This window comes from Symphalangus syndactylus, chromosome 17 (genome assembly GCF_028878055.3).
Source record: "Symphalangus syndactylus isolate Jambi chromosome 17, NHGRI_mSymSyn1-v2.1_pri, whole genome shotgun sequence".
In the NCBI taxonomy this organism is placed as follows: domain Eukaryota; kingdom Metazoa; phylum Chordata; class Mammalia; order Primates; family Hylobatidae; genus Symphalangus; species Symphalangus syndactylus.
This window is the reverse complement of record NC_072439.2, coordinates 12,465,920-12,493,737: the sequence shown is the minus strand read 5'-3', so window position 1 is coordinate 12,493,737 and position 27,818 is coordinate 12,465,920. Positions and strand designations below refer to the sequence as shown.

Here is a 27,818-nt window from a genome sequence, read left to right as displayed (position 1 = left end):
TCACTTCCTTCCACGCCCACCTCGATCATTAACGCGCCTGTGCAGAAGGGAAGCAACCCGGGGTGACCTTCTTCTGCGCAGGCGTCGCGCCCGGGGGCCGGGGCCGGGCGGCACCGCGGTGCGCAAGCGCAGCCGTCGGTGGGTCGGGGATCGGTCGCCTGAGAGGTGAGTGAGGGGCACTGCGCTGAGCCTGGCGGGTCTGGGGTCTGCGGCTCGGGGCTCACGGGGCCCCAGAGCCCGTAAGAGGTTGGGGATCGTGAGGCCAGAGTTACCGCGACCCGCGGGGTCCTGTGAGTAGGCGGCGCGGAGGGGAAACTGAGGCCGGGCGGCATCGGGCAGACCCTTCGAGCCCTGATCTCCCTTCCCCGGGCCCCAGGTCCTGGAAATGCTGGTCCGCGGCCTGGTGGCGAGGACGGCGGGAGGGGAAGGCGCCCCGCATGTAGTGAGCGCTCGCTGCCGTTCCGCTCTTATTAACCACCTGGAAACGTCGTCCCTGTGACTCGGGGACCCCGTTTGTGGGGACTGAAGTCGGGGCTCTGGTTCCAGCGCCGCCAATCCCTACCTGGGTGACCTTGCCCAGACTCTTGGCTTGTCGGAGCCTCAGTTTTCCCCTCTGTAAAACGGGCGTTGTCAAAAGTCCCTGCCTGGGAGAAGGAGAGCCGCAGGGTCCAGCGGAATCTGAGAACTCCAAAGAATTAGCAGCCGTTCGTCTTATATCATGTTTAGTCTTATTCTGCATATCGTGCTAGAGGTGGGGGAAATCTGGGATTCAGGACCAGCCCACCACCACCTCCCACCGGCTGTGTAAACCTGGGTGAGTCGCCTTCCCTCTCTGAGCAAACCATTCCTTCTTTCGTAAACGAGTTGTAAAAGCAGATGCCTCGGAGGGTCATTATGAGGATAAACCCACATTCAATTATTTGATCAGGTGCCTGGAACTTGATAAGAGAGAGCTGGCTCGAGAATGGCTATTTTTGTTACGAGGTGCCAGAAAATTGCACTGTAGTGTGCCTCTCAGGGGTTGAATGATTGTCCCATTTTTTTTTGTTTCTGTCTCTGATTATTCGTTTGTCTGCCTTTTCCCTCCCTTCATCAGTGGTTCTCAACCAGGAACAATTCTGTGCCCCAGGGATTCTTGGTGACATTTGTGCTTGTCATGATTTGGGGGACCCCCTGGTTTGGAGTCGGTGGAGGCCAGGGTTGCTGCTCGGCACCCTGCAGTACCCAGGACGGCCCCACCCCAGAAAATGATCCAGCTTTGAATTTCAATAATGCTTTAAAAACCCTACCATATGGGCAGATTACCTGAGGTCAGGAGTTCAAGACCAGCCTGGCCAACATGGTGAAACCCCGTCTCTACTGAAAATATGAAAATTAGCTGGGCATGGTGGTGTGCACCTGTAATCCCAGCTACTCAGGAGGCTGAGGCAGGAGAAGCCCTTGAACCTAGGAGGCAGAGGTTGCAGTGACCCAAGATCACGCCACTGCACTCCAGCCTGGGCGACAGAGTGAGACCCTGTCAAAAAAAAAAACCTACCCTAGATCAGTGATTCTTTACCAGCATGGGCAGCTGGGACTGTGTGGGCCTGCGAAATCGTGTACAAAGTTTTGTGTGTGCACCCAATTTTGTGCGGAGAGAAATGGGTACTTTGGAGTTTAGCCTCTCAAGTCAGACTGCCTGGGTTCAGAACTCCTCATTTTCATCCTCATAGCTGGGTGGTCTTGGGTCATCCCCATCTTTCCAAGCCTCAGTTTTTCTTCTGTGGAATGGGGATTATAATAGTAACCACCTCAAGTGTGTGAGGATTAAACCAGGCAAGGTATCAGCAAACTGACCAGAAGGCCAAATCCACCTCTGGCCTGTTTTTGTGAATGAAGGTTTGTGGGAACACAGCCACACTCCTCAGTTTACGCGTTACCTGTGGTTGATTTCGAGCTAAGAAGGCACAGTTGAACAGTTGTCGTAGGGAACTTAACGCCTGCAGAGCTGAAGACAATCTGGCTCTTTTCAGAAAAACCTTTGCTGACCCCTAAAATAAGCTATCGCATGTACAGAACTTAGCTGGGTGCCTGGAAAGCTGTAAGCACGCCAAGGATTTGAGCTGAGGTTTATAATTAAATCTTCCTAGAAGGGTGAATGATTCCAAATGCGGGTGAGCTCTGCCGCAGATTGGAGGATCCTGGAGAGCTGTAGGTCTTACTCAATTCTACAATTTTTTTTTTTTTTTTTATGCCAAGACCCAACAGTGGCCCTGGTAGGAAGTGCTCAGTACAGGCTGAATGAAGGAACAGAAGGGGTGGTTTGAGACAGGGTCTTGCTCTGTCGCCCAGGCTGGAGTGCAGTGGTGCAGTCTCTGCTCACTGCAGCCTCGACCTCCCAGGCTCAGGCCCTCCCACCTCAGCCTCCTGAATAGCTGGGACTACAGGTATGCACTACTACACCCAGCTAATTTTTGTATTTGGTATTTGGTATTTGGTTTTAGAGATGGGGTTTCACCGTGCTGCCCAGGCTGGACTCAAACTCCTGGGTTCAAGCGATCCTCCACCTTGGCCTCCAGAGTTCTGTGATTACAGGCGTGCCACGCTGCACCTGGCCTGTTTTCTCTTTTACTGAGGTGGAAACAGAGACCCAGAGAGGAATGGCCTCCCCAAGGAACGTGACCATGTGGCTGTGAATTTTTCAACAATCGAAGGCTTTCCTGAGTCCATAGGGTTTAGACACTGCCGGATGCTGGCGTTCAAAGGGAGGATGGGTCTGTCAAGAGATAGAAAGCCTTGTAAGAGATGCTGGGCCAGAGATAGGAGTTTGCGGGGTTGCTAGATTCTCTCCTGGTGGAGTTGGGCAGGGGAGGTGAGCACTTGAGTTTGAGTGGCATGTACAGGGTTTGGTGTAGGCCCCACAGATGACCCCCAGCTGGTGAGGGGGCCTCCTGTGCACACTCCTGGGGTTCCAGGGAGCAGTTGAGAGCTTTTATGTGTGCAGTGATCTCCTGGTGGCATTTTAGAAGAAAGTGAGCTTCGATGTGGGGAGTGGGCAGGAGACTGAGCTAGAACTCGGGTATCCTAAGAGGGAGTGAGGAGCAGGGCACCCGGCTTTCCTGCCCTGCTGTTGGTGAGAAGCACCATGGATGGAGGTGGGCAGAGCGTTCACAGAAGGTGGTGGGCAAGAGCGGACGCTTCCTACTGGAGTGTAAGGAGGTAAGATGACCTCAGTTTATGAGGATGTTTTATTTTTTTTCATTGAATGATCCATTCTGGGCAGGGCAATAAGGAAGAGAGGTGGTTGCGGTTTTTTGTTTGGTTTTAGAGACAGGGTCTCACTTCGTCCCCCAGGCTGGAGTGCAGGGCCCAATCACAGCTCACTGCAGCCTCCAACTCCTGGGCTCAAATGATCCTCTCGCCTCAGCCTCCTAAGTAGCTGGGGCTACTAGTGTGTGCCGCCACGTCAGGCTAATTCTTTGTTTTTTTTTTTTGTAGAGTCTCTTTGGTAGGGTCTCACTATACACTATATTGCTAAAGCTGGTCTTAAACACCTGGACTCAAGCGATTCGCCCACCTCGGCCTCCCCAAAGTGCTGGGATTACAGGCGTGAGCCACCGCCCCTGACCGAGGTGGCTCTGTTTTGATTCTGTTTTTATTGTAATGATAAAATGAAAAGGTGGGATGTGGAGTCATCGGCTCAAAGCCAAAAGGGACACTGAAGCCCCCAACATTGGAGCTGGCACCACCCCCACGGGCCAGCACCCTCCCTCCCTCACTTCTGCAGCCTCTGCCTTGAGACCAGGCCTCGGCCCCGTGTCTCCTGAGCATCCATAAAGCCCTTGCTGTTGGGAGACACAGCAGGCCTTCTTTGAGAATGCTGTCCCACAGCCAAACCCTACAAGTTGTGATTGTTCCAAAGACACCGAGTGCCAAATGGCAGTTGAGGAAAATGCCGTCCTCATGCTTGCTGGACCCCCCTCTGAAGAGCAGAAAACTTTCTTGCGGGAAAGCCTGGCTGTTGAAGCAGATTTGAGAGCCGTTTGATGATGTCCCCTACCTTGGGGACGGCAGAGAAGCCACAAGTCCTGGCACCACCGGCCTGTGTCACGCGCTGGGCGGGGCCTGTGCTTCCCTTAGGTGAGCGGTCCTCCGCCATGGACCCGCAGTTCTGAAACCCAGAATAGCCTGCAAGCAGAAGGTTTTCAGAAAGCTCACAGCAAAGTCATTTGGACAGAAAAAGCTGACCTGTACTGACTTCCAGCCTTTCTTCTTCCCACTTAGTGGCCGTCAGTGATTTACAGCTGGGAGCAGTTTGGCAGTGTCTGGGGACGTGTGTGGTTGTCTCAACTGGAGGGTGTTTCTGGCGTGCAGTGGGGGGAGCCAGGGGTGCTGCTCAGCCCCCTGCCGTGCCCAGGACAGAATCATCCACCCAAGATGCCCACAGTGCCACAGGGGACAGACCTGCGTTAATTATTTGGGAAAGAAATTGAGCTTGCTCCCTGCTTACACTGGACACCAGAATAAACTTCTGATTGGGCAGAGGGTGGAAATCGGGGTCCCCAGCTCCAAGGATTTACCTCCTCGCTCCCTCTCCACTTAGTGTGTGGATTTATTTTATCTTTTGTTTTGTTTCGTTTTGTTAGAGACAGGGCCTCACTTTGTTGCCCAGGTTGGCTTCAAACTCCTGGGCTCAAGCAATCCTCCATAGTTTGTGAATTTCAATATGTGCAGCCTCCTGGGACCTTAGTAGAGCAAGTGATCATGGGATGCAGAGTCTCTTGGGGATCAGTGGCATCCCCTAGCCCAGGGGGTCTAAGCTGGGGCACTTCTGCTCAGCTCTGCCCCAGGGTAACAGGGAGGGGGCAGGGTGGAGACCATGAGGCTAAGAGGTTCTCTGGGACCTGGGGGGTGTTGCGGGAGGGAGAACAGCATGTGCAAAGGCCCTGGGGTGCAGAGGCACCAGTGGCACCGGGAGAGACGAGTGTGTCTCAGTGAGTGCGACTTTCCACTTTCTGAACCCTCAATGGGTCCCTAGCCACCTCCCACCCTGTCCAGTTCTCACACCTCAGTTTAAGAGAGAAGTAAACAGGTACACCAAAAATGAGATTTCTTGGTTTATTCTGTGTTAGTTCCCTGCGAAGGAACGCACATCCCCCTCCACAAACACACCCCCGCCCCCCACACCCCTCAACGTGGATCGTGCTAGGCCTGTGTGCCTGGAATGCTAAGCCAGTTCCAGCTGTCACTGGTATGATCTTGCATGTGCCACCTGTCTGGGCCTGTCACCCCCTCTGTAAGAGGGGGCTGTGACCCCCGCCTTCTAGGTTTATGTGGGGACTCAGCCAGGTCGGATTTCTTTTTTTTGTTTTTTTCTTTTTCTGAGATGACGTCTCGCCTGTCACCCAGGCTGGCGTGCAGTGGTGCGATCTCAGCTCGGTGCAGTCTCCACTTCCCAGGTTCAAGCGACTCTCCTGCCTCAGCCTCCTGAGTAGCTGGGATTATAGGCACCCGCCACCACGCCCAGCTAATTTTTGTATTTTTAGTAGAAGCCAGGCTGGTCACGAACTCCAGACCACCTCAGCCTCCCAAAGTGCTGGGATTATCGGCCTGAGCCACCGCTCCTGGCCCAGGTCTCGTTTCTGCTGCTTGCTGTTGCCTCTTCCAAATCTGAAGTCACCAAGTGAGGTGTGTCCGCGTGGGGATCCTGACCTGATGCTGCCTGTTACAGAATCATTTCCAGTGAAACCTCTGAAAAGATGTTGGCACCATTCTCAGCTAAAGACACCTGGTTGGGTGTGACCCTCGTCTCAAAGACCCCAGACTTTGAAAAGAAACTCTTTTTTTGAGGCAGGGTCTCGCTGTCTTTCCCAGGCTGGAGCGCAGTGGTGTGATCACAGCTCACTGCAGCACGGACCTCCTGGGCTCAAGCGATCCTCCTGCCTCAGCCCCTCAGGCAGCTAGGGCTATAGATGTGCGCCACCACACCCACCTAATTTTTTAATGTTTGCAAAGATGGGGTCTCCCTATGTTGCCCAGGCTGCTCCTGAATTCCTGTGCTCAAGTGATCCTCCCGCTTTGGCTTCCCAAAGTGCTGCTGGGATCACAAGTGTGAGCCACTGCACCTGGCCTTTTTTTTTTGAGATGGAGTTTCGCTCTTATTGCCCAGGCTGGAGTGCAGTGGCACAATCTTGGCTCACTGCAACCTCCACCTCCCGGGTTCAAGCGATTCTCCTGCCTCAGCCTCCCAGGGAGCTGGGATTACAGGCGCGCACCACTATGACCGGCTATTTTTTGTAGACTGGGTTTCTCCATGTTGGCCAGGCTGGTCTCAAACTCCTGTCTTCAGGTGATCCGCCCGCCTCAGCCTCCCAAAGTGTTGAGATTACAGGCGTGAGCCACCGTGCCCAACCAGTCTTTCTTTTTTTTTGAGACGGAGTTTTGCTCTGTCACCCAGGCTGGAGTGCAGTGGCTCTATCTCAGCTCACTGCAGCTTCCACCTCCCGTGTTCAAGCGATTCTCCCCCCTCAGCCTCCTGAGTAGCTGGGACTACAGGTGTGTGCCATCATGATTGGCTAATTTTGTTTGTATTTTTAGTAGAGACGGGATTTCACCATGTTGGTCTCAAACTCCTGACCTCAGGTGATCTGCCTGCCTCAGCCTCCAAAGGATCTGGGATTACAGGCATGAGCCACCATGCCAGGCCAAAAATTATCATCTTAATCAGTTATAAATGCACAGTTCAGTGGCTTTAAGCACATTCACTCGGCTATGTAGCCATTGCCACCATTACCTCCAGAAGTTTCTCATCTCCCCAAGCTGAAACTCTGTCCCTGTGAAACATTCACTCCCCATGCCCTCCCTAGCCCCTGGCACCCCCAATTCTACTTTTGGTCTCTGTGAATCCAGCGACTCTAGGGACCGCCTAGGAGGGGAGTCGCACAGGTTTTGTACCTCTGTGTCTGGCTTATTTCACTGAGCGTGACATCCTCAAGGTCCGCCCTTGTAGCCTGGTCAGGATTTCCTTTTTGTGGCTGCGTAGTATTCCATCATGTGGACAGACCACATTGTGTTGATCCACTCACCTGTCCGTGGACACTTGAGCTGTTTGCTTTTGGCTGTTGTAATGCTGCTATCAAAACATGCGTAAAAATAAAACAAAAAAAACTCCGTAAACCAAAAATCTTCACCTTTTGGGTGGCATGTGTCTGTTTTCCTTGGGCTTGGGGATCAGGGGACCTGACTGGTTTGCTCTCTGAACCCTGTTGGCCGGGGTGGATGACGTCAGCTTTTGTGGTTTCACTTACTGGTGGTGGTTGACCACCGTGGGCCCTGATGTGTCGCACATGAGACCTTTGGATTCTGGGACTGGCTGCCTGCCAGGCTCTAGACCATCCTGATCCCAGACCTCAAAGTTCCGGGCTCTCCACTGTGTCCTGAGACGGGGGCGGAAAACTCATTACCGTCCCCCAGGAGCTTTCAGGAAGACCGTAATTCCCCATCCAGTGAAACAAAACACAGCCCTTGTAGATTTCTCCCCCTTTAAAACATTGAGCCATGATTCCCATACCACTATTATTCCCATACCGCTGTGATTCCCATACTGCCGTGATTCCCACACCGCCGTGATCCCCACACCATGATTCCCACACCGCCGTGATCCCCACACCGCCGTGGTCCCCACACCACGTGATCCCCACACCGCGTGGTCCCCACACCGCTGTGATCCCCACACCGCCGTGATCCCCACACCATGATCCCCACACCGCTGTGATCCCCACACCATGATCCCCACACCGCCGTGATCCCCACACCATGATCCCCACACCGCCATGATCCCCACACCATGATCCCCACACCGCCGTGATTCCCACACCATGATCCCCACACCGCCATGATCCCCACACCGCTGTGATCCCCACACCATGATCCCCACACCGCCGTGATTCCCACACCATGATCCCCACACCGCCATGATCCCCACACCGCTGTGATCCCCACACCATGATCCCCACACCGCCGTGATCCCCACACCATGATCCCCACACCGCTGTGATCCCCACACCATGATCCCCACACCGCCGTGATCCCCACACCATGATCCCCACACCGCCGTGATCCCCACACCATGATCCCCACACCGCCATGATCCCCACACCATGATCCCCACACCGCCGTGATTCCCACACCATGATCCCCACACCGCCATGATCCCCACACCGCCGTGATCCCCACACCATGATTCCCACACCGCCGTGATCCCCACACTGCCGTGATCCCCACACCACGTGGTCCCCACACCGCTGTGATCCCCACACCATGATCCCCACACTGCCGTGATCCCCACACCATGATCCCCACACCACGTGATCCCCACACCACGTGATCCCCACACCGCGTGATCCCCACACCGCGTGATCCCCACACCACGTGATCCCCACACCGCCGTGATCCCCACACCACCGTGATCCCCACACCGCGTGATCCCCACACCGCCGTGATCCCCACACCGCGTGATCCCCACACCATGATCCCCACACCGCCGTGATCCCCACACCGCGTGATCCCCACACCGCGTGATCCCCACACCGCGTGATCCCCACACCGCCGTGATCCCCACACCGCGTGATCCCCACACCGCCGTGATCCCCACACCACGTGATCCCCACACCATGATCCCCACACTGCCGTGATCCCCACACCGCGTGATCCCCACACCGCGTGATCCCCACACCGCGTGATCCCCACACCGCGTGATCCCCATACCGCCGTGATCCCCACACTGCGTGATCCCCACACCGCCGTGATCCCCACACCGCCGTGATTCCCACACCATGAAATTCAGTGGCATTTGGTGCCTTCACAGGGTTGTGCGACCATCACCACTCTCTGGTTCCAGAGTTGTCTTATCGCCCCAAAAGGAAGCAAGGAAGCTCCATCCCCACCAGCTGTCACTCCCCTTCCCCTCCCCAAGCCCTGGCACCCATGCATCTCCTTCCTGTCTCTGGATGAGCCTGTCCTGGACATTTCATAGAAATGGAGTCGGAGTCACACCGTGTGTGCTTTGGGTCTGGCTTCTTTTGCTCTCTGTTTTGTTTTGTTTTGTTTTTTAACGATCACTGATGGATGTTGCTTTCCCTGAAAGGGAAACAAAGCTGTGGGCACACCCAGCGTGTCTGGGACTGCGCTTGTTGAGTGGCGTGGAGGTCCACGTCGCCGGTGTCATCCAAGTCTGACGTCAGCCACTGTTTAAAGCTGGTGGGCCAATGCCTTGCTTGTCTCTGGCGCGTGATGGGTTATGCGGTCAGGCGGTCCACGCCTCATCTTCTAGGGGATGGTGGCTGTTCACCTCATGGAGAGGCATTTTAGGGGAACCAAGACACTGAACACCTCTGATCTTGAGTGTGGGGACAGGTCAGGCGTCTGCCAGGCGTGGATCCTGCCGTGCCTGTGGCTCCAGTGGCCTCGAGTGAACACCTCCATCCCCAGTCCTGCCATGGAGGTCACTGCACCGAGGTCATGAGATAGTGTTGTGTAAAGTGCCTGGTGCGCCCGCAGGCTCTTCATGTCCCCCTCTTCTAGTCCAGCATTTCTCCCAGTGGGAGCTGTGGACGTTGGGGCCGGATCATCCTCTGGGACGGAGCCATCCTGGGCACTCCAGGGCACTGAGCAGCGTCCCTGGCCTCCACCCACTCCATGCGAGACACCACCAAGTGTCTCAGCACATCCATCGAGAACCGCTGATCTGGGAGGGAGACAGAATCTGGAGAGAGATGCACGCACGATCCATCGAGAACCGCTGATCTGGGAGAGAGACAGAATCTGGAGAGAGATGCACGCACGATCCATCGAGAACCACTGATCTGGGAGGGAGACAGAATCTGGAGAGAGATGCACGGATGATCCATCGAGGACCACTGATCTGGGCGGGAGACAGAATCTGGAGAGAGATGCACGGATGATCCATCGAGGACCACTGATCTGGGAGGGAGACGGAATCTGGAGAGACATGCACGCACACACACACATGCGCACACACACAGCTTCTACAAAATCCAGTGAGTCGGTAGAATCCACAGCTTTCTCAGCATTTGCCTCCTGGAGGAGGCCGGGTATGGTGGCTCACACCTGTGATCCCAGCGCTTTGGGAGGCCAAGGCGGGAGGATTGCTTGAGGCCAGGAGTTTGAGATCAGCCTGGGCGACATGGTGAGATCTTGTCTCTTTTTTTTTTTTTTTTGAGACAGAGTCTTTCTCAGTCGCTCAGGCTGGAGTGGCACGATCTCGGCTCACTGCAAGCTCCGCCTGCCAGGTTCATGCCATTCTCCTGCCTCAGCCTCCCGAGTAGCTGGGACTACAGGCGCCCGCTACCACGCCTGGCTAATTTTTTCTGTATTTTTAGTAGAGGCGGTTTTTTTTTTTTTTTTTGAGACGGAGTCTCACTCTGTCACCCAGGCTGGAGTGCAGTGGCACGATCTCGGCTCACTGCAAGCTCCGCCTCCTGGGTTCATGCCATTCTCCTGCCTCAGCCTCCCGAGTAGCTGGGACTACAGGCGCCCACCACCACGCCCGGCTAATTTTTTGTATTTTTAGTAGAGACGGGGTTTCACAGTGTTACCCAGGATGGTCTCCATCTCCTGATCTCGTGATCCACCCGCCTCGGCCTCCCAAAGTGCTGGGATTGCAGGCGTGAGCCACCGCGCCTGGCAGAGATCTCGTCTCTTAAAGAAAAATCAAATTCTCTGGAGGTGCCCCTCCCCTCTTTGCCAATGTTCATGAGCAGGTATTTTACACAGTTGACGTTCTCGGTCGGCAAAGTGCTCAGATAGGTCATCTGCGTGATTTTAATGCTTTTGGTGCCCTGCCTCTGATCCTGTCTGCACGGGGATGGTTGTAGCTGAAGGCGTCTGTGTACGCGTGCACGCGTGTTAACTTACGTGTCTTGCGCCATTAGACATCTGTGCACTTAAAGTTAAAATGGACATTTGCATAGAAGTGATAGGAAGCGTCATTTTCTAATAAAAGAAGCTGCCCCTTGGGCAGCTGGCTCCTGGGACCTCGGCACAGTGAGCGATATGTAGCCGCTCCCTCCCTCCGTGTCCCTCGGCCACCGCCCTTCACTGCTCCCTTCCGTGCGACGGCAGCCCGTTTGTCCTCCTGTCTGTGTGATCCTGGGCACACGACCATGCCCCCCTGCCCAACCTGTCTCAGTTCACCTGGAGACAGGGCCGACCCGCTTGTTGGAGTTGTCATGAGGACGGAGGTGCATCCTGAGATGCCTGCTCGCCAGGCGTTAGTGTCGGTTTGCTGGGGCCGCTGTGACAGAGTGCCACAGACCAGGCAGCTGAAACAGGGTTCGTCGTCGCTCAGTCCTGGAGGCTGGAAGTCCATGATCAAGGCCGCGTCACGCGTCACCTATCTCTGCCCTCGGTGTCCCTGCCGTGTGGCCGCGTGGGGCTCCCCATTTTACAGACATAGAGGCGGAGGCGGAGGCGGAGGCTCAGGCTGAACAACGCGTCCGAGCTCACAGGCTTTGCAGGCCACGATCCGGGAACCACCTGGCCTCTCCCTCACAACCCGGCTGGCTTAAAACAACCAAGATTGATTTCCCTCGCAGTTCTGGAGGCCAGAAGTCTGAGATGAAGGTGCGGGCTGGGCCACGTTCCCTCTGAAGGCCCCGAGGGAGGCTCTGTCCTGCCTCTTCCAGCTGCTGGGGGCCAGCAAGCCCCGCCTTTCTTCACGTGGCCACATCGCCTCAGCCTCTGCCTCTATCTTCACGTGGCCGTCTCCATGCGGCATGTTCAGTCCCTGCATTAGGGCCACCACAGCGACCTCATCTCCACTTGCTTCCATCTTCAAAGACACAAACAAGGTCCCGTGCTCAGGTCCCAGGTGGACGTGACTAGGGAAACACCGTTCAGCCCAGAACTCGGCTGCTCTGGTGGCGGGGGCAGCGGCGGCTGCTTCTCCACGCAGCTTGTTACATCCGAACGTTTAGAGTCACCGTGGCCAGCCTTCGGGGGAAATGGAGGCACAGTGAGGCCGAGCCTGCCCGAGCTGGCGCCACAAGGCAGCCGGCCAGCCTGCCCCGGAGGAAGCTCACGCAGCTCGTGGCGGGCCTTCCTGCTCAGCGCCGTGAAGGTCACTGTGGCTGAGGCCCCTCCAAGTTGGCCCAGCACCCAGGAAACCTGCGTGAAAGGTCTTGTACTAAAAAAAGACCTGTCCGTAGACTACAGCTCCAGATTCCAGAACAGCCTCTCCCGATGTCACCATCTGGCACCCTTTAGAGCTTTGGCAGGAAACCGCAGGGACCACAGACATGAGCAGAAGTAGCTGTCAAGTCCTGGGAGTGAGGAACAAGACAGGGTGCCCGAGTGGGAACCAGGCAGGTGTCCGAGGGGGAACCAGGCGGGTGTCCGAGGGGGAACCAGGCGGGTGTCCGAGGGGGACCAGGCGGGCGGTGTCCGAGGGGGGACCAGGCGGGCGGTGTCCGAGGGGGGACCAGGCGGGCGGTGTCCGAGGGGGAACGAGATGGGTCTCTTGGGGGAACTAGACGGGGGTCAGAGGTGGAATGGGGTGGGTAGGCCTTCGAGGGGGAATGAGACGGATCCCCAAGAAGTCACTGGGGGGAGTCCTCTGCAAGTCCTGTGAAACAGTGATACCAGGACAGGCACACCTGGCCCCGTTGGGTGCCTAAGAAATCCTTGCTGACATGCCACAAAAGGGGTAAATTGAGGAAAGGGGCAGTGGCGCTGGCTCAGGACAAGGTCTCTCCCTCTCAGCACCGTGGACATTGGGGCTGGACCCTTCTCTGGGGTGGAGCCGTCCTGGGCACTGCAGGGTGCTGGGCAGCATCCCTGGCCCCCACCCACCTCGTGCCAGAAACAGGGGCGGAGGGGACCTCCATGGTGCCTCAGTACCGCCCTGGGAGCAGGCGGGTTCTCTAGGGCAGCCCCTGCTCGCCTACTGGCCTCATGCTTCCTGGCTGTGTGCCTGGCCGGATTGGTGAGCTCCGGGCCTCAGGTCATCATCTGTGAAATGGGCGTATTAAGGCCTTTCTACCTGGGCTGCCCTGGAGCTGAGATCAGCCAGCACCCTTAAAGTGGGGCCCAGCGAGTTAGGGGCAGGCCTGGGGCGCCTGGAGTGGGGAGTGTGAGGGGGCCTGATGGGGGTTTTTCCTGCACCCCCAGGTATCACCTCTTCTGGGCTCAAGATGGACAACAAGAAGCGCCTGGCCTACGCCATCATCCAGTTCCTGCATGACCAGCTCCGGCACGGGGGCCTCTCGTCCGACGCTCAGGAGAGCTTGGAAGGTAGGTGGGTGCCCGCCACCTCCCCCTCTCCCTTCCTGGGCAGCAGCCGGCACAGTCACCTAGTGTAGACACCTGGTGTGTAGACGCCTGGTCCTACGCCTGGCTTTTTAGGGGAGGAAGCTAAGCCCAGAGAGGGCTGGGGCCGGCCCAGGGCCACACAGCCCCTGACCACGGGACCCAGGGCCGAGCTGAGCCCTCCCGCCTGCCACTGTGTGGCGCCACCGCCGCTTGACGCCTTCAAGCTGAGCTGCCTTCCGGTGGCTTTTTCCATCTCCCACCAAGGTGTGTTCCGGAACGTTCTCACCACCCAGTGTGTGTGTCACCATCGGTCATGGGAAAAAGCTCTCCTAGTGCTGGCCTCACCCAGAGGCCCAGACTTGCTGGCTTCCTGCATGGCCTGTCCAGGCCCCGGGCGCCTTGGTCTCCTGTCTGGTCTTGCTTGCACTTCTGCGACACCTGGATCCGGGGCTCGGAGGGAAAGGAGGGCTCAGGGAGGCACCCTCGCGTGGCTGCAGGTTCTGCTCTAGGTCCTCCTTTCCCACCTGTGCCTTGCTCACCTGTGTCCCGGGCCTGCCGAGCCTCTGTAGCATGGACACCCAGTGACACCTGTGCCCCGCTCACCGGTGTCCCGGGCCTGCTGGGCCTCTGTAGCATGGACACCCAGTGACACCTGTGCCCTGCTCACCTGTGTCCCGGGCCTGCCGGGCCTCTGTAGCATGGACACCCAGTGACACCTGTGCCCTGCTCACCTGTGTCCCGGGCCTGCCAGGCCTCTGTAGCATGGACACCCAGTGACAGCTGTAGGGATGTGCCCGGGGTCCTCGACACAGTGCTGGGGAGGGAGTGGCTGACCCCCACTTCTGACCTGGGTTAGGACCCTGGGTCCACACGAGGAGGAGGGAGGCCAGGGCTAGTGTTGTCTGGCTTGGGGGGAGGGCCCCTGGGTGCTGAGTGTGTCAGGTGGGCCAGCGGAGAGAGGGGCCTGTGGCTGTTTCCTGTCCTGCTCTCAGTGGTCCTGCCCTGGTACAAACCCAGTCATACAGGCCTTCTATTGGGGGCTGGCTTCAAGCTCCTGACTCAGGCCAGGTGCCCTTGGAGGTGCAATAGCATCCAGGGCACCTCACGCCCGACGTGGCCCTCCAGGTGGGGCCAAGCCCCCACCATGCCACAGCCGGGCAGCCCCAGCATTGGGACCCCACAGAGGCCTGAGGCCACCACCTGGGCCCCACTCTGCCCACGGCCTCCGCTGCTCTCAGGCACACGAGGCATCTCTGTCTGGCTTTTCTTTTCGGGAAGGAAGAGGGTCCACTGTCCCAGCCCAGAGCAGAGGCGGCAGCCCCTGCGTTCCGGGGTCCTTGGGAATGAACACACCTGGGCAAGTGTGAGCACCAACCCCACCCTCTAGACCCAAAAACGTAACCTTGGGGCTGCGTGCAATGAGTGGGACCACCTCTGTCCCCACTTCCAGTCGCCATCCAGTGCCTGGAGACTGCATTTGGGGTGACGGTGGAAGACAGCGACCTCGCGCTCCCTCAGACTCTACCAGAGATATTTGAAGCGGCTGCCATGGGCAAGGTGAGCCTCGAGGCTTCCCCAGCCACCTCCCCCAAAATAAGAACAGCAGCAGCAGGCAGCGCTGGGGACCCCGGGAGCCCCTCTCGCATCGTCCCCTAGGCACTCTGCCCAAGCCCCGCTCGCATCGTCCCCCAGGCACTCTGCCCAAGCCCCGCTCGCATCATCCCCCAGGCACTCTGCCCGCATCCTCTCCTGGGCTGGGGACGTGGCTGCAGGAGCACTCGGCCTTCCTCCCCCTATTGGCAGATCCTGAGACGCATAGCACTGTGGTCACTCGCCCAGGGCCACATGATGGGGGGCCAGGAGTCCCCTGCACAGCCCCCGGGTCCTTTGGAGCTTGGTGGCCCTCTCTGGCATCCCGAGGGAAGCTGAGGCCGGAGGGTGCCAGGTTGGGAGGAGAGGACAGCGGGTCACCTTTACCTCCGGGTCCAGGAGATGCCGCAGGACCTGAGGAGCCCTGCACGAACCCCGCCTTCTGAGGAGGACTCGGCAGAGGCAGAGCGCCTCAAAACCGAAGGTAAGGGAGGACCTCCATCCCCACAGACGCCTGGCCCCACCTGGACTCGGGGCTGTGGGACCCTCACAGAGGCCAGCTGATCCCTGGGGCCCAGGGAGCTGAGGGAAGTGCTCTGATGACCAGCACGCTGGCTTGTGGGGACGGGGACAGAAGGGGGACTGGCGAGGGCACAGGTGCAGGGAAACTTGACCTTCAGGCACGGCATGGCTGGTGGGGATGTCAGGGGCGTGGCCTCTGCGGAAGACTGGCTGGTGGCCCCCAAAAGTTACACAGCTTCCATGAGACCCGACGGTTCCACCCCTAGATACTAGATATGTGCCCAAGAGAGCTGGACACATGTCCACCAAAACCCAGACACATGTTCACAGCGGCTGTATTCACAAGAGTCAAGCAAGAACAGGCCGGGTGCGGTGGCTCACGCCTATAATCCCAGCTCTTTGGGAGGCCGAGGCAGGCGGATTGCCTGAGGTCAGGAGTTCTAGACTAGCCTGGCCAACATGGTGAAACCCTGTCTCTACTAAAAATGCAAAAAAATTAGCCAAGCGCGGTGGTGGGCACCTGTAATCCCAACTACTCAGGAGGCTGAGGCAGGAGGGTTGTTTGAACCTGGGAGGCGAAGGTTGCAGTGAGTCCAGATCGCGCCATTGCACTCCAGCCTGGGCGACGAGTGAAACTCCGTCTCAAAAAAAATAAAAAATAAAAAAACAAAACAATAAAAAGAAGCAAAAACAGCTTAAATGCCTGTCCACAATAAATGGTCAGCACAGCGTGGCCCATCTACACAGTGGAATGTGGATGGGTGAGGCTCTGACCCAGGCCCCAGCGCAGATGCACCACGAGGATGTCACGCTCAGGGAGAGACGCCAGACACAAAAGGACACACAGTATGTGATCCCATTTCTTTTTGTTTGTTTTTGAGACGGAGTCTCGCTCTGTCGCCCAGGCTGGAGTGCAGTGGCATGATCTCGGCTCACTGCAACCTCTGACTCCCTGGTTCAAGGGATTCTCCTGCCTCAGCCTCCTGAGTAGCTGGGACTACAGACACGCTCCACCACGCCCGGCTGATTTTTGTATTTCTAGTAGAGACGGGGTTTCACTGTGTTGGCCAGGATGGTCTTGGTCTCCTGATCTCTCAATCTGCCTGCCTCGGCCTCCCAAAGTGCTAGGATTATAAGCATGAGCCACCACGCCCAGGCTTATATTTTTAAAGCGTAAGCTTTGTGGCATGTAAATTATATCTCAGTAAACTGTTTAGGGAAACACATGCTGATACCCATCTTCCCCCCCACGCCCTCCTGAATTGGGCTCTTGGGGGCGGGAGTGGGTTTCTGTCTTCAGGGCTCTTAGTTGGTTCTAGGATAGCAGCCGGGGTTTTTACCGTCCTAGCAGCTGGGACCCACGCCTCAGACAGAAGCCCCATTGCCTATGAAATGAGAAGGTATCACATGAGTATTCCAAAATACAGGCCTCTGCTTGGGCTCTTTCCAAAAGAAACAGCAAAAGGGACAGTTTCCATCCCTGGGCCGATGATCTGTATTAACAGTTCTGTTCCCAGGGGTCACCATCCAGGCAGTGACAGCCACCGTCTCCAGGCCCTGCCGCCCCCACCTCCATCCCCCTTAGTGGGTGTAGATATGATCGTTTGCGACTAGCGAACCCCCTATAGATGCAGACACCTCCTGAGCCGGCATCTGTGTTGAGCCCTGGATGCCCAGAAAAGCCAAGTGTGACGGCCCCTCGGGTCTGTGTGGACACCGGGCCAGTGTTTTCCTCTCTCCCTGACGGCCCTTCGGGTCTGTGTGGACACCGGGCTGGTGTTTTCCTCTCTCCCTGTAGGAAACGAGCAGATGAAGGTGGAAAACTTTGAAGCTGCCGTGCATTTCTACGGAAAAGCCATTGAGCTCAACCCAGCCAACGCCGTCTATTTCTGCAACAGGTACCAGCTCGGGGCCTGCCCAGGCCAGGGGCAGCCGGGTGTGGGGGCGTCCTCCGGGATGCCTAGCAGGGACCTGAGACGGGAGAGGCCTCTGCGCTGTAGATGAGGGATCCATTCACCGGTGGTCCCAGACCAGGAGCAAGCAAGCATCAGGTGGCCAGCAAGGGGGTCGGGGAGCGTCGATGCTGATGTTAAAATCAGGTGACACGCCCAGCACTCTGGGAGGCCACTGGGGAAAGATCACTTGAGGCTAGGAGTTCGGGACCAGCCTGGGCAACATATCAAGACCCCCCATCTCTACAGAAAATGTAAAAATTAGTCTGGGGGCCAGGCGCGGTGGCTCACGTCTGTAATTCCAGCACTTTGGGAGGCCGAGGCAGGTGGATCACTTGAGGTCGGGAGTTCAAGACCAGCCTGGCTAACATGGTGAAACCCTGTCTTTACTAAAAACACAAAATTAGCCGGGTGTGGTGGTGGGCACCACCAGCTACTCGAGAGGCTGAGGTATGAGAACGGCTTGAACCTAGGAGGCAGAGGTTGCAGTGAGCCAAGATTGCGCCACTGCACTCCATCCTGGGTGACAGAGAGACTCTGTCTCCAAAAAAAACCCGAAAAAAATACAAAAATTAGCTGGATGTGGTGGTGGGTGCCTGTAGTCCCAGCTACCTGGGAGGCTGAGGCAGGAGAATCACTTGAACTCGGGAGGCAGAGGTTGCAGTGAGCTGAGATCGTGTCACTGCACTCCAGCCTGGGCAGCAGAGCAAAACCCTGTTTCAAAAATAAATACATAAATACATACATAGAAAATCAGGTGTCATGGCATTCCACGTGGATGTCAAGCCAAGAACATCATCCAGTATGTGGAGGGTTGTGTTTTTTGAATGTGTGGTCTTGGATCTGCTTCAGGCTTACAGGACAGTTGCAGAGGCAGTGCAGGGTTCTTGGCCGCCTGTCACGGGGTAGTTTAGTCTCCACTCACGCTTCTCTGTACTTTGAAAAAATTGTAAAGAGAAACACTAAACACAAAAATGGTGAAGACGATTCAGACGCTGTAAGCCAAGAGCTTTGAGCTTTGACATTGGTCTGAATTCTTTTTTTACTGATACGTAAATAATTTGTCAATGAAACTTGGGTATAAGTTCCCTACACTCGTTGCTCTTGTACAGCCATGGATCGGAACATTTTTTGCAAATAAAATTCAGAGTTGCAGTCCTGAGCGGCTGTTGGTGCTTTGAGCCCACATCTGTCTAAGAGCATCTCAGTGGCCACGGCTCTCAGCTTTCCCCATCAGCCCCATTTTACAGATGGGGAAAACTGACGCCGTTCCTCCAGGAAGCTGGAGAGGAACGCAGCTCTCAGGCTTCCCTTCAGTGCTGCCCGTTGGGCTCAGAGCCACCAGTGAGGGACCTGCCCTGCCTTTTCTTCCCCAGAGCCGCAGCCTACAGCAAACTCGGCAACTACGCAGGCGCGGTGCAGGACTGTGAGCGGGCCATCTGCATTGACCCAGCCTACAGCAAGGCTTACGGCAGGATGGGGTGAGTGCCTGTCCACAGCCGCGCCTTTCCAGTCTCTTCTCGGGACCCCTCCTCTCCTGCTCCTGCTTCCTCTCTTGTGTGGCTTTTTTCCCACCCACAACCAATTCTCCCACCCCAGTTCAGTTCAACTCTGACACTAGCTGTTCGGAGCCACCGTAGCCCGTACAGGTCACAGGCTCAGCCCCACAGACGCCCCGCATCAGGTGCCACCTGGAGATCCCTGGGCCCCTTGCTTCTCCCTGACTGGCTGTCAAGTGGGGTTCCCATGGCCCCTACTCAGGCTCCATCGTTTGCTGGGACGGCTCACAGAGCTCAGGGAAGCACCTGGTTTATGATGAAGGACACAGGACAGGTCCGAGAGTGAGGCCAGGAGGGTCCCTGGGGCAGGAGCCTGTGCCCCGTGCAACTGGTGCCGCCCTCCCAGCATGAGGGTGCATTCGCCTGCTTCTCTGAATGCCCTTGCTCAGACTTTGTGGGATTGGGTCTCCCCGGAGGCTGGGGAGGGGCCCTGTTCACCTGCCCCGTCTCCCCAGGACCCGCCTCCTCCTGGGCTCTCTAGGGGGCCCTGAGTCACCACAGGAGTGAAGACTCAGGTGGGCGTCAGGGGCTGCTTGTGGAGGACGGGAGACATGTCTGTTGCTCAGAGGTTCTGAGGGTCCTTGGTGCCCTGTGCCAGGAAGCAGGGCCAAGACCACATCCACGCATTTCCTGTGACCTTGAGCCGGCCCACTCCCTCCTGTCAGCCCGCTCTGGGCTTTGAGGCCCCGTGTGTGGCCCCATGGGGACGCCAGTTCTTGTGTGGCGGGGGTGTTCTCATGTCTGTCTCTCTCAGTCCCGCCCCTGGGCCCCTCGAAAGCCAGGTTTGTCTCCACCGAGCTGACAGTGGGCAGGGGGTGGCACCATCCGAGGTGGTTTGGGGGTTGCCGGGACCACTGGGGACCAGGGCTTGGGTGGGGCCTCCTGGAGCTGGGCAGATGGGAACAGCCCGTCCCCGGCGCTCTCCTCCAGCCTGGCGCTCTCCAGCCTGAACAAGCACGTGGAGGCCGTGGCTTACTACAAGAAGGCGCTGGAGCTGGACCCCGACAACGAGACGTACAAGTCCAACCTCAAGATAGCGGAGCTGAAGCTGCGGGAGGCCCCCAGTCCCGTGAGTGCAGCCGGGGCGAGAGGCTCCAGAACGCCGAGCTGACTGTGGGTGGGGGACAGGTCCTCGGGCGCACCAGCGGCTCTAGGCATAACCTCGGTGTCGTGAGGGTCCGGGGTTTGTTTCAGTCGGTGGTGAGACGCGCAGGCGTGGAAGTGAGTGTCGTGGGGAATAGGTTCATGCCCCCAGACCCCTGGAAGCAGGAGGGCTGCCAGCGGAGGCGGAGGGAGGGGCACAGAAAGGACCCTCGATGTGGGTTTTGTGGCGAGGCCGGGTAAGGAGGCTTCGGGTTGGCCGGTTGAAGCCATTTCATTAGACCCAGGCCTGGGGGCTGCCCCTGGTTGCCTGGTCCCTGGCCTGGGGGTGAGTGGGGCAGGTGGACTGTGGCCCTGGGGTGATGGGGGAGGTGCTGAGGGTGTGGGTTCTGGGTGAGTCATTTGCTCTCTCTGGGAATTGGCTACTCCAGGAGGGGGCGGCTCTGCCAGGCCAGCAAGTCCCCAAGGTGTCAAAGTGGCAGAATACAGGAAATAAACACAGGATGATAGACTGTGCCATCCCCGGGCGGTCGCGCTGTGTGGGGAATAAACACAGCACGATAGAGTGTGCCGTCCCCGGGCGGTCGGGCTGTGCTTCGTGCTGCCTGCCTCAAAGCTCCCTCTGGCCGCAGGGTTGATAGAATGTCTGAGCCCAGTGGGGGGCCGTTGTTTCTGAGTTCCAGGGGGCTTATTCACCGTGGCCTCTGGTCCAGGCCCCACTAACCAGGGTTGTTCTCATCCTCAGACGGGAGGCGTGGGCAGCTTCGACATCGCCGGCCTGCTGAACAACCCCGGCTTCATGAGCATGGTAAGGGCCCACCGCTCCTCCCTGTCCAGGGTGTCTGCGCCATGCCCCAGGCCTGCATCTGCTGTGTCACCGCTGCTGGCCAAGGCTTCCTTGCCTTGGCACTGCTGGCTTCTGGGACCAGATGGTTCTTATCTGTGGGGCCGTCCTGGGCGCCGCAGGGTGCTGGCAGCATCCCTGGCCTCACCCACCCCATGTCAGGAGCACCTCCACTCTCTGCTTTGACAATCAAAGGTGTCCCCAGTCAACACTTGCTTGATGTCCCAAGCAAGACCCATCAGTAGTGAGCACCAAAAGCTGCGTCCTGGCTCTCCTGGCTGAGCCCAGGGAGGTCACACCCCTACCCCACCCCAGCATGGGCTCCTCCTCGCAGTGCGGAGACACTGGTCACAGTGCAGCTGTGTCTGCCTCCTAAGGTTCAGGCAAGGGAATCAGAGCGCCGGGTGCGCCGGGCGCAGGTGGACCTCCCGATGCCCGGACACTCATGCTTCCAAACGGATAGCCTTTGGCAGGGGGTTCCTTGGCTGGGATCCTCGGAGAGCCACCCCCCTACACATGCATGTTCATTTCTTGGGAGGTCTGTGTGCCCTGGGACCACTCTGCAGGCTGTCACAGCCTCAGGGTGCAGGGACTCGCCTAAGGCTGTTAGGGGGAGAAAAGCCCTCAGCCTCACTGTCAGTCAGAAAAATGACCCAGCTGGGCCAGGAACCCTGCCTGGGTCATGCCATTCAGCAGAGGCCACGCCTCTTACTGTAGCCCTCGGCCGCTGGCCAGGCTGCCAGGGGAACACGTTCTCCCTCACCATGGGATGGAGGGTGACCGGGCCCCAGTCCTTCAAGAGGCCTCTCAGCCTGGCCATGACACAGACTCCTTTTCCCTTCAGACATCTGGGGTTGGCAGAATAAGGCCCGCCGCTGGGTTTTGTTAATAAAGTTTTTTTTTTTTTTTTTTTTTTTGAGATGGAGTCTCGCTCTGTCGCCCAGGCTGGAGTGCAGTGGCGTGATCTCAGCTCACTGCAACCTCCACCTCCCAGCTTCAAGCGATTCTCCTGCCTCAGCCTCCCGAGTGGCTGGGATTACAGGTGCCCACCACCATGCCCGGATAATTTTGGTATTTTTTTAGTAGAAATGGGGTTTCACCATGTTTTCCAGGCTGGTCTTGAACTCCTGACCTTGTGATCCACCCGCCTCGGCCCCCCAAAGTGCTGGGATTACGAGTGTGAGCCATCGCGCCTGACCAATAAAGTTTTATTGGCACACAGCCATGCCCATTCATACACCTAGTGTCAATGGTGGCTTTCATGATACGGTGGCAGAGCTGAGTAGTTGGGTCAGGCACCCCGTGTCTGGAAAGGCTGAGAGTATTTACACCCTGGCCCTTTACACAGAGAGTTTGCCACACCTCTGAGCCACCTGCTTTCAACAGGTCCAAAGGAATAATCTCAAGTGGAAAGTTAATGTGAGAAAGTGCCCAGTACAGTGCTATTTATTTATTTTTACTTCTTTTTTGAGACAGAGTCTCGCTTTGTCACCCAGGCTGGAATGCAGTGGTGCGATCTTGGCTCACTGCAACCTCTGCCTCCCAGGTTCAGGCGATTCTCCTGCCTCAGCTTCCCGAGTAGCTGGGATTACAGGCATGCACCACCACACCTGGCTAATTTCGTATTTTTAGTAGAGACGGGGTTTCACCATGTTGGTTAGGCTGGTCTCAAACTCCTGACCTCAAGTGATCTGCCTGCCTTGGCCTCCCAAAGTGCTGGGATTCCAGGCGTGAGCCACCGCGCCCGGCCACAGTGCTATTTATTGATAGAGCAAAACTGGAACCAAATATGCTAAACCAAATATGCTAAAGTAGACAGCAGCTAAAATAAAGAACCAAAACGCATCCACACAGCAAAACCGCAGCAGCCAGTGAGAGAGCGCTGTGGTGCTTCGAGATCACTCCTCAAGCAGGAACCCAAAACAGGATTTAAGTCAGAATGTGGAGGTCACAGCTCGTGGGTGGGGGGTGAAAATGTAGGGAAAAGGGTACGAAAGACCAAATGCCCGGCTCTTACTGTTCGTTGGCGTGCTGGAGTCCAGAGCCAAGGCTGGTTAAGATGGAAAGTGTCTGATGAAAGAGAATGATGTGCTTGGAGCTTTGTCTTCCTGACAGATTTGTTCTGTTCTTCAGGCTTCCAACCTAATGAACAATCCCCAGATTCAGCAGCTGTAAGTGACAACTGGGCTTCTTCGGGTCTTCTTGGGGTTAAATTTCCTTTAATTGTGGGAAAATTCACTTAACATAAAACTAACCACTTTAAAGTGTACGACTTAATGGCATTAAGTACATTCACACTGTCATGCAACTGTCACCACCATTGAGCACCAACACACCTTCATCATCTCTGAAAGAAGCCCCTTCCCCATCAGGTGTCACTCCCCAACCCCTCTCCTATCCCCTAACAACCACGCATCCCCTTCCTGTCTCTGTGGATGGGCCTGTCCTGGACATTTCATAGAAATGGGATCACACACTGTGTGGTCTTTGGTATCTGGCGTCTCTCACTGAGCGTGACGTCCTCAAGGTGCATCTGCGCTGGGGCCTGGGTCAGGGCCTCGCTCCTTTTCATGGCTGAGTAATATTCCAGTGTGGAGGGACCACACTGTGCTGATCCACACATCTATCCGTGGACATTTGGGCTGTTTCTACCTTTTGTCTGTTGTGAATGGTGCTGCTTGAGCATGGGTGTTGTGCAAGCATCTGTGTGAATCCTGTTTTCATTTCTCTTGGGTATAAACCTCTGAGTGTACTTGCTCATATGGTGACTCCCCAGTAAGCTCTGTGCGTACTGGGGAGCTGCTCGCCTGTTTTCATGGTGAAATCTTTTTTTCTTTTTTTCTTTTTTTTTTTTGAGATGGAGTCTTGCTCTGTCACCCAGGCTGGAGTGCAGTGGCAGAATCTTGGCTCATTGCAACCTCTGCCTCCCAGGACTAAGTGGGTCTCCTGTCTCAGCTTCCCGAGTAGGTGGAATTACAGGCATCCGCCACCACGCCCGGCTAATTTTTGCATTTTTAGTAGAGATGGGGTTTCACCATGTTGGCCAGGCTGGTCTTGAACTCCTGACCTCAGGTGATCCACCCACCTCGGCCTCCCAAATGACAGGGATGACAGGTGTGAGCCACCGCGGCTGGCCCATGGTCAAATATTAAAGCATGGTTTCCCAGCCACAGCACCGTGGCCATTTGAGCTGGACCAGTTTCTGGAGCGGGGCCGTCCTGGGCACTGCAGGGTACTGAGCAGCGTCTCTAGCCTCCACCCACTCCACGCCAGGAGCACCCCCTGCCCCTATCTTGGCATAACCCAATCATGGCTGTTGCAAATGTCTCCTGCCATTGCAGGGGTCCTCTGGGGGCAGGATCACCCCCTGGCTGAGAACCACGCTCGTTAGGCCAAAGAAGGAGGGGTGTTCTGGGAAAGCGGGTGAAACTCACAGGGTGGGTTGTGCCCGGGAGGCCCACCAGGTGGTGAGAGAGAGTCCTCTCCTGCGGGGGAAGGTGAAGGGCAGAGAGAGATTCTCTCCTGGGCCACTGCGAGGGGCTGCAGTGGGGATGGCAGTTGGGGTGTCCCGGCTGTGAGTCACGCGCTCTCTCCTGCAGCATGTCCGGCATGATTTCGGGCAGCAGCAACCCCCTGGGAACTCCCGGCACCAGCCCCTCGCAGAACGACCTGGCCAGCCTCATCCAGGCGTGAGTGGACCTGCTTCCAGGAGGACGGAGGACGTGGGCGGCGGGCAGGGCTCGCAGGCGTAAGGGAAGGAGGAGAGCGGAAGGAAGGGAAGGAGGAGAGCGGAAGTGCTGCGTCCCCTGCTCCAAAGGGCCCAGCGTCCTCCGGCAAGGGGTCAGGCCTGTTTTCGGGGTGGAGGGCCCGAGGAGTCAGGTGGGGATGGACGGAGGCAGCGGGCAGGTTCCTGGCCCTGGCTGAGCCCCGTGTGCCCTTCCCCGCAGGGGTCAGCAGTTTGCCCAGCAGATGCAGCAGCAGAACCCAGAGTTGATAGAGCAGCTCAGGAGCCAGATCCGGAGTCGGACGCCCAGCGCTAGCAACGACGACCAGCAGGAGTGACGCCGCTACCAACAGGAGTGACGCTGCGTGAGTGCCCGGAGCCGGGGGGGCTGGGGGGTGGCCAGCAGGAGTGATGCCACATGAGTTCCTGGAGCCGGGGGGCTGGGGGTTGGCCAGCAGGAGTGACGCCACGTGAGTGCCTGGCAGTGAAGGCAGCCAGCAGGAGTGACGCCCGGGGGCTGTGGAGTCTGTCTGGACACTGGACAGCGAGTCCTGGGTGCATCCAGCTCGGAAGATCGCCCTGAACTGCCGAGGCAGGCGGGGGCATCTCTGGGCATTGGGCCCCTTTCCAGGTGGCCACCAAGTCCTGCTCCCCACTCCTTTCCCATCTGTGGATCGGGGCTGGGTGGAGATTAGGGGGAAGCCACGGCTCCTTGGAAGGGGCCAGTGTCTGGGGTCTGGGTGGGGATTAGGGGAGAGCCACGGCTCCCTGGAAGGGCCGGTGTCTGGGGTCTGGGTGGGGTTTAGGGGAGAGCCATGGCTCCCTGGAAGGGCCAGTGTCTGGGGTCCCCCTGACCAAGGCCACCTACAGAAGCTCTTTGTTTCCACAGTGTCAGGGCTGCCACCTCAGGGGTGGGGGTGAGGTCATCGGGTGGTGGAAAAGACAAGCTGGGCACCTGCCTTTGACTGTGTGCCCAAGCGTTCTGCCTGCATTTTGTGAGGGATTTTTTGTCCTTTTCTCACTGTGAGCAGGTGTTGCACTTACAGTTGTTTAAAAAATACACTCAGTGTCCCCCGTGGTTTCCAGGGGCCTGTGGTTGGCTTGGTTTCCTTCCCCAGGGGCCCCTGAGTTCAGTCCTGTCCATCTCCAGCAGACGCCGGCTCCCTGGGGGCAGGAGGTGTTTCCATTCTGCTCCGATGTGGCCTCTTCACTTTGTCATTGCCCCTCCTCATATACACACTCTTGCATTTTTAAACCATAATTACTGTAGACAAATTTAAAAGACAAAAGTGTTAAAAAGCAGCAAGAACAATCTTAATCTTTTTTTTTTTTTTTTGAGACCATACTGCTCTGTCACCCTGGCTGGAGGGCAGTGGTGCAGTCACGTCTCACTGCAGCCTCAACCTCCTGGGCTCAAGTGATCCTCCCACCTCAGCCTCCCAAGTAGCTGGAACTACAGGCGCACGCCGCTGCGCCCGGCTGATTTTTGTATTTTCTTTAGAGATAGGATCTCAGTTTGTTGCCCAGGGTGGCCTCGACACCTGGGCTCATGCCATCCTCCCGCCTCGGCCTCCCAAAGTGTGAGCCCTGCATTCAGCCCAACCTTACTCTTTTCACCCAGAGCCACCAACATTAATATCTTGGCCGCCTTTTCTTCGTCTTTCCTTTTTTTTTTTTTTTTTTTTAATAAGCTTTTATTTATTTTTCCTTTTTTTAAAAAAAAATAGTTGAGGTGGATTTTTTACCAATGTAACCTCATACACAAAGTACCCCCACACTGTAGACCCTTCTAGGTCATGGCGATGTTCTCTGCGCCACCAGCCACACGTGGCCCCAAGTGTCTGGAATGCTTCTGGTGCAGCTGTGGCTCTGACGTTCATTGAAATAGCCGCTGTGGCCCCTGGCTGTCCACTCTGGGCCTCTTCTGCTGCCTGGAGTGTGTGGTGCAGCCTTGGTCCCCACCTGCGCTCTGACTGCCTTCACATCTGTCCCCCTCCAGCCACTCCCGGTGTGACCGCGTCCTTCCCTGGCCGACTGGAAGGAAGCCTTCTGGTTGTCTGCCACTTCCTCCTGTTGGACTGCCTGAGAGAGGGGAAGAGAGAGACCTCGGACCTGCATGTCAAGATGGATTTTCCCCTTTTATCTCTGCCCTCCTCCGCTCCCTTTTTGTAACTCCCTTACAGCCCCCAGACCCTTCTTGAAACGAGAGCCAGCAAGCTGAGCGCAGACCAGCAGTGACCTCCCTTCCAGCCCCCAGAAAGCTCAGTCACCTGAGTGTTTTCTAGAATCCTGGGGTGCTCCCGGGCCGCTCTCGGAGAAGCGGCAGGTTTCACGTTCAGCCGTGTGGCGGATCGTGTGGCTTCCAAAGCCTTTCACAGCCCCCACCCCCCATCCCGTGGTCTGTCTGCAGGAACTCTCCCGTCCATGAGAAGCCTCTTTCCGAGTCGACCTCCCGGCCACCCCGGCCCCGCGCCTGCTCGGAAGAGCTCACTGCCAGCTGCGGCCTGGGCGCCGCGGGCCATGTGTGTTCGCATGAGGAACTCTAGTGGCAGACACCTAAGAGACGGCTGCAGCCACCCCACGCCTCCGCGGCGCAGGAGCCGTCCTGGGTGCATAGGACCAGTTTCTGTGACTTTCCTCCAGTTGGGCATGTTGACAGACATGTATTTCCCCTCCTCCCACCCTCATTTTCTGGTCCTCGCGACTGAGAGCCAGGGGCGACATCATAACCTTCTGTCCCTGCCGCCTTAGCCCCGGGCACAGGGAAGGCAGCTGGGCCGTTTCTGTCTGTGTCCCATCCTGCTGTCCTTCTGTCCTGGATGCTTCATGGGCCCGGGGCCCCCCCGGGAAGCTTACCCCTCCTGTGCTTGGTGGAGGCCACGGGGCACTTCAGGTGCCACCCACCTTGGGCCTAAAACAGCCACCAGGAAAGCAGCCGGAGAGCCAGACAGCAGGGGGCCTGTCTGGGTTCCTGAGGCCTGGGGGTGGCAGGTGAGCCCACGGCGCCGTGGTCCCGGCAGCAGGGTTGTCAGTCGGAGCGTCCTGGGGCTCCCTGGCTCTTGGCTGTCTGTGAGGTGGGCGCAGTACTGTGTGTCGTAGCTAACAGTAGGAACGGGGGCCGCCGCGGCCCTGCAGCCACTCATGGCGGTGAGGTGTGTGCCGAGCCCACCCGGGGTGCAGGGTGTGACGTGTGGGGAATAAATAGGCGTTGTGACCTC

At 57.3% G+C, this 27,818-nt stretch overlaps 1 protein-coding gene across 2 annotated transcripts; it reads left to right on the top strand.

Moving 5' to 3' along the window:
• Nucleotides 1-4: 4 nt before the first annotated feature.
• SGTA (small glutamine rich tetratricopeptide repeat co-chaperone alpha) lies at nt 5-27,818 on the top strand. Of its 2 annotated transcripts, none has more exons than XM_055247229.2 (12): nt 5-165; nt 13,168-13,290; nt 14,759-14,865; nt 15,298-15,382; nt 17,219-17,318; nt 18,749-18,853; nt 19,862-20,000; nt 20,778-20,840; nt 23,010-23,047; nt 24,476-24,565; nt 24,824-24,965; nt 26,600-27,818. In XM_055247229.2, the coding sequence occupies exons 2-11, from the start codon at nt 13,191-13,193 to the stop codon at nt 24,936-24,938; spliced, it is 942 nt and encodes a 313-aa protein (XP_055103204.1). In that variant the 5' UTR covers nt 5-165; nt 13,168-13,190; the 3' UTR covers nt 24,939-24,965; nt 26,600-27,818. The 2 variants fall into 2 exon arrangements, with proteins under 2 accessions (XP_055103204.1, XP_055103203.1); XM_055247228.2 differs by having other exon boundaries at nt 160-814.

Excerpts from the sequence above, each read along its gene's own strand:
- SGTA (XM_055247229.2), top strand. The coding sequence starts at position 13,191 with ATGGACAACAAGAAGCGCCTGGCCTACGCCATCATCCAGTTCCTGCAT. Across the intron at positions 14,866-15,297 it reads AAGCGGCTGCCATGGGCAAG|GAGATGCCGCAGGACCTGAG; the intron begins GTGAGCCTCGAG and ends CTCCGGGTCCAG. Across the intron at positions 24,566-24,823 it reads CTGGCCAGCCTCATCCAGGC|GGGTCAGCAGTTTGCCCAGC; the intron begins GTGAGTGGACCT and ends CCTTCCCCGCAG.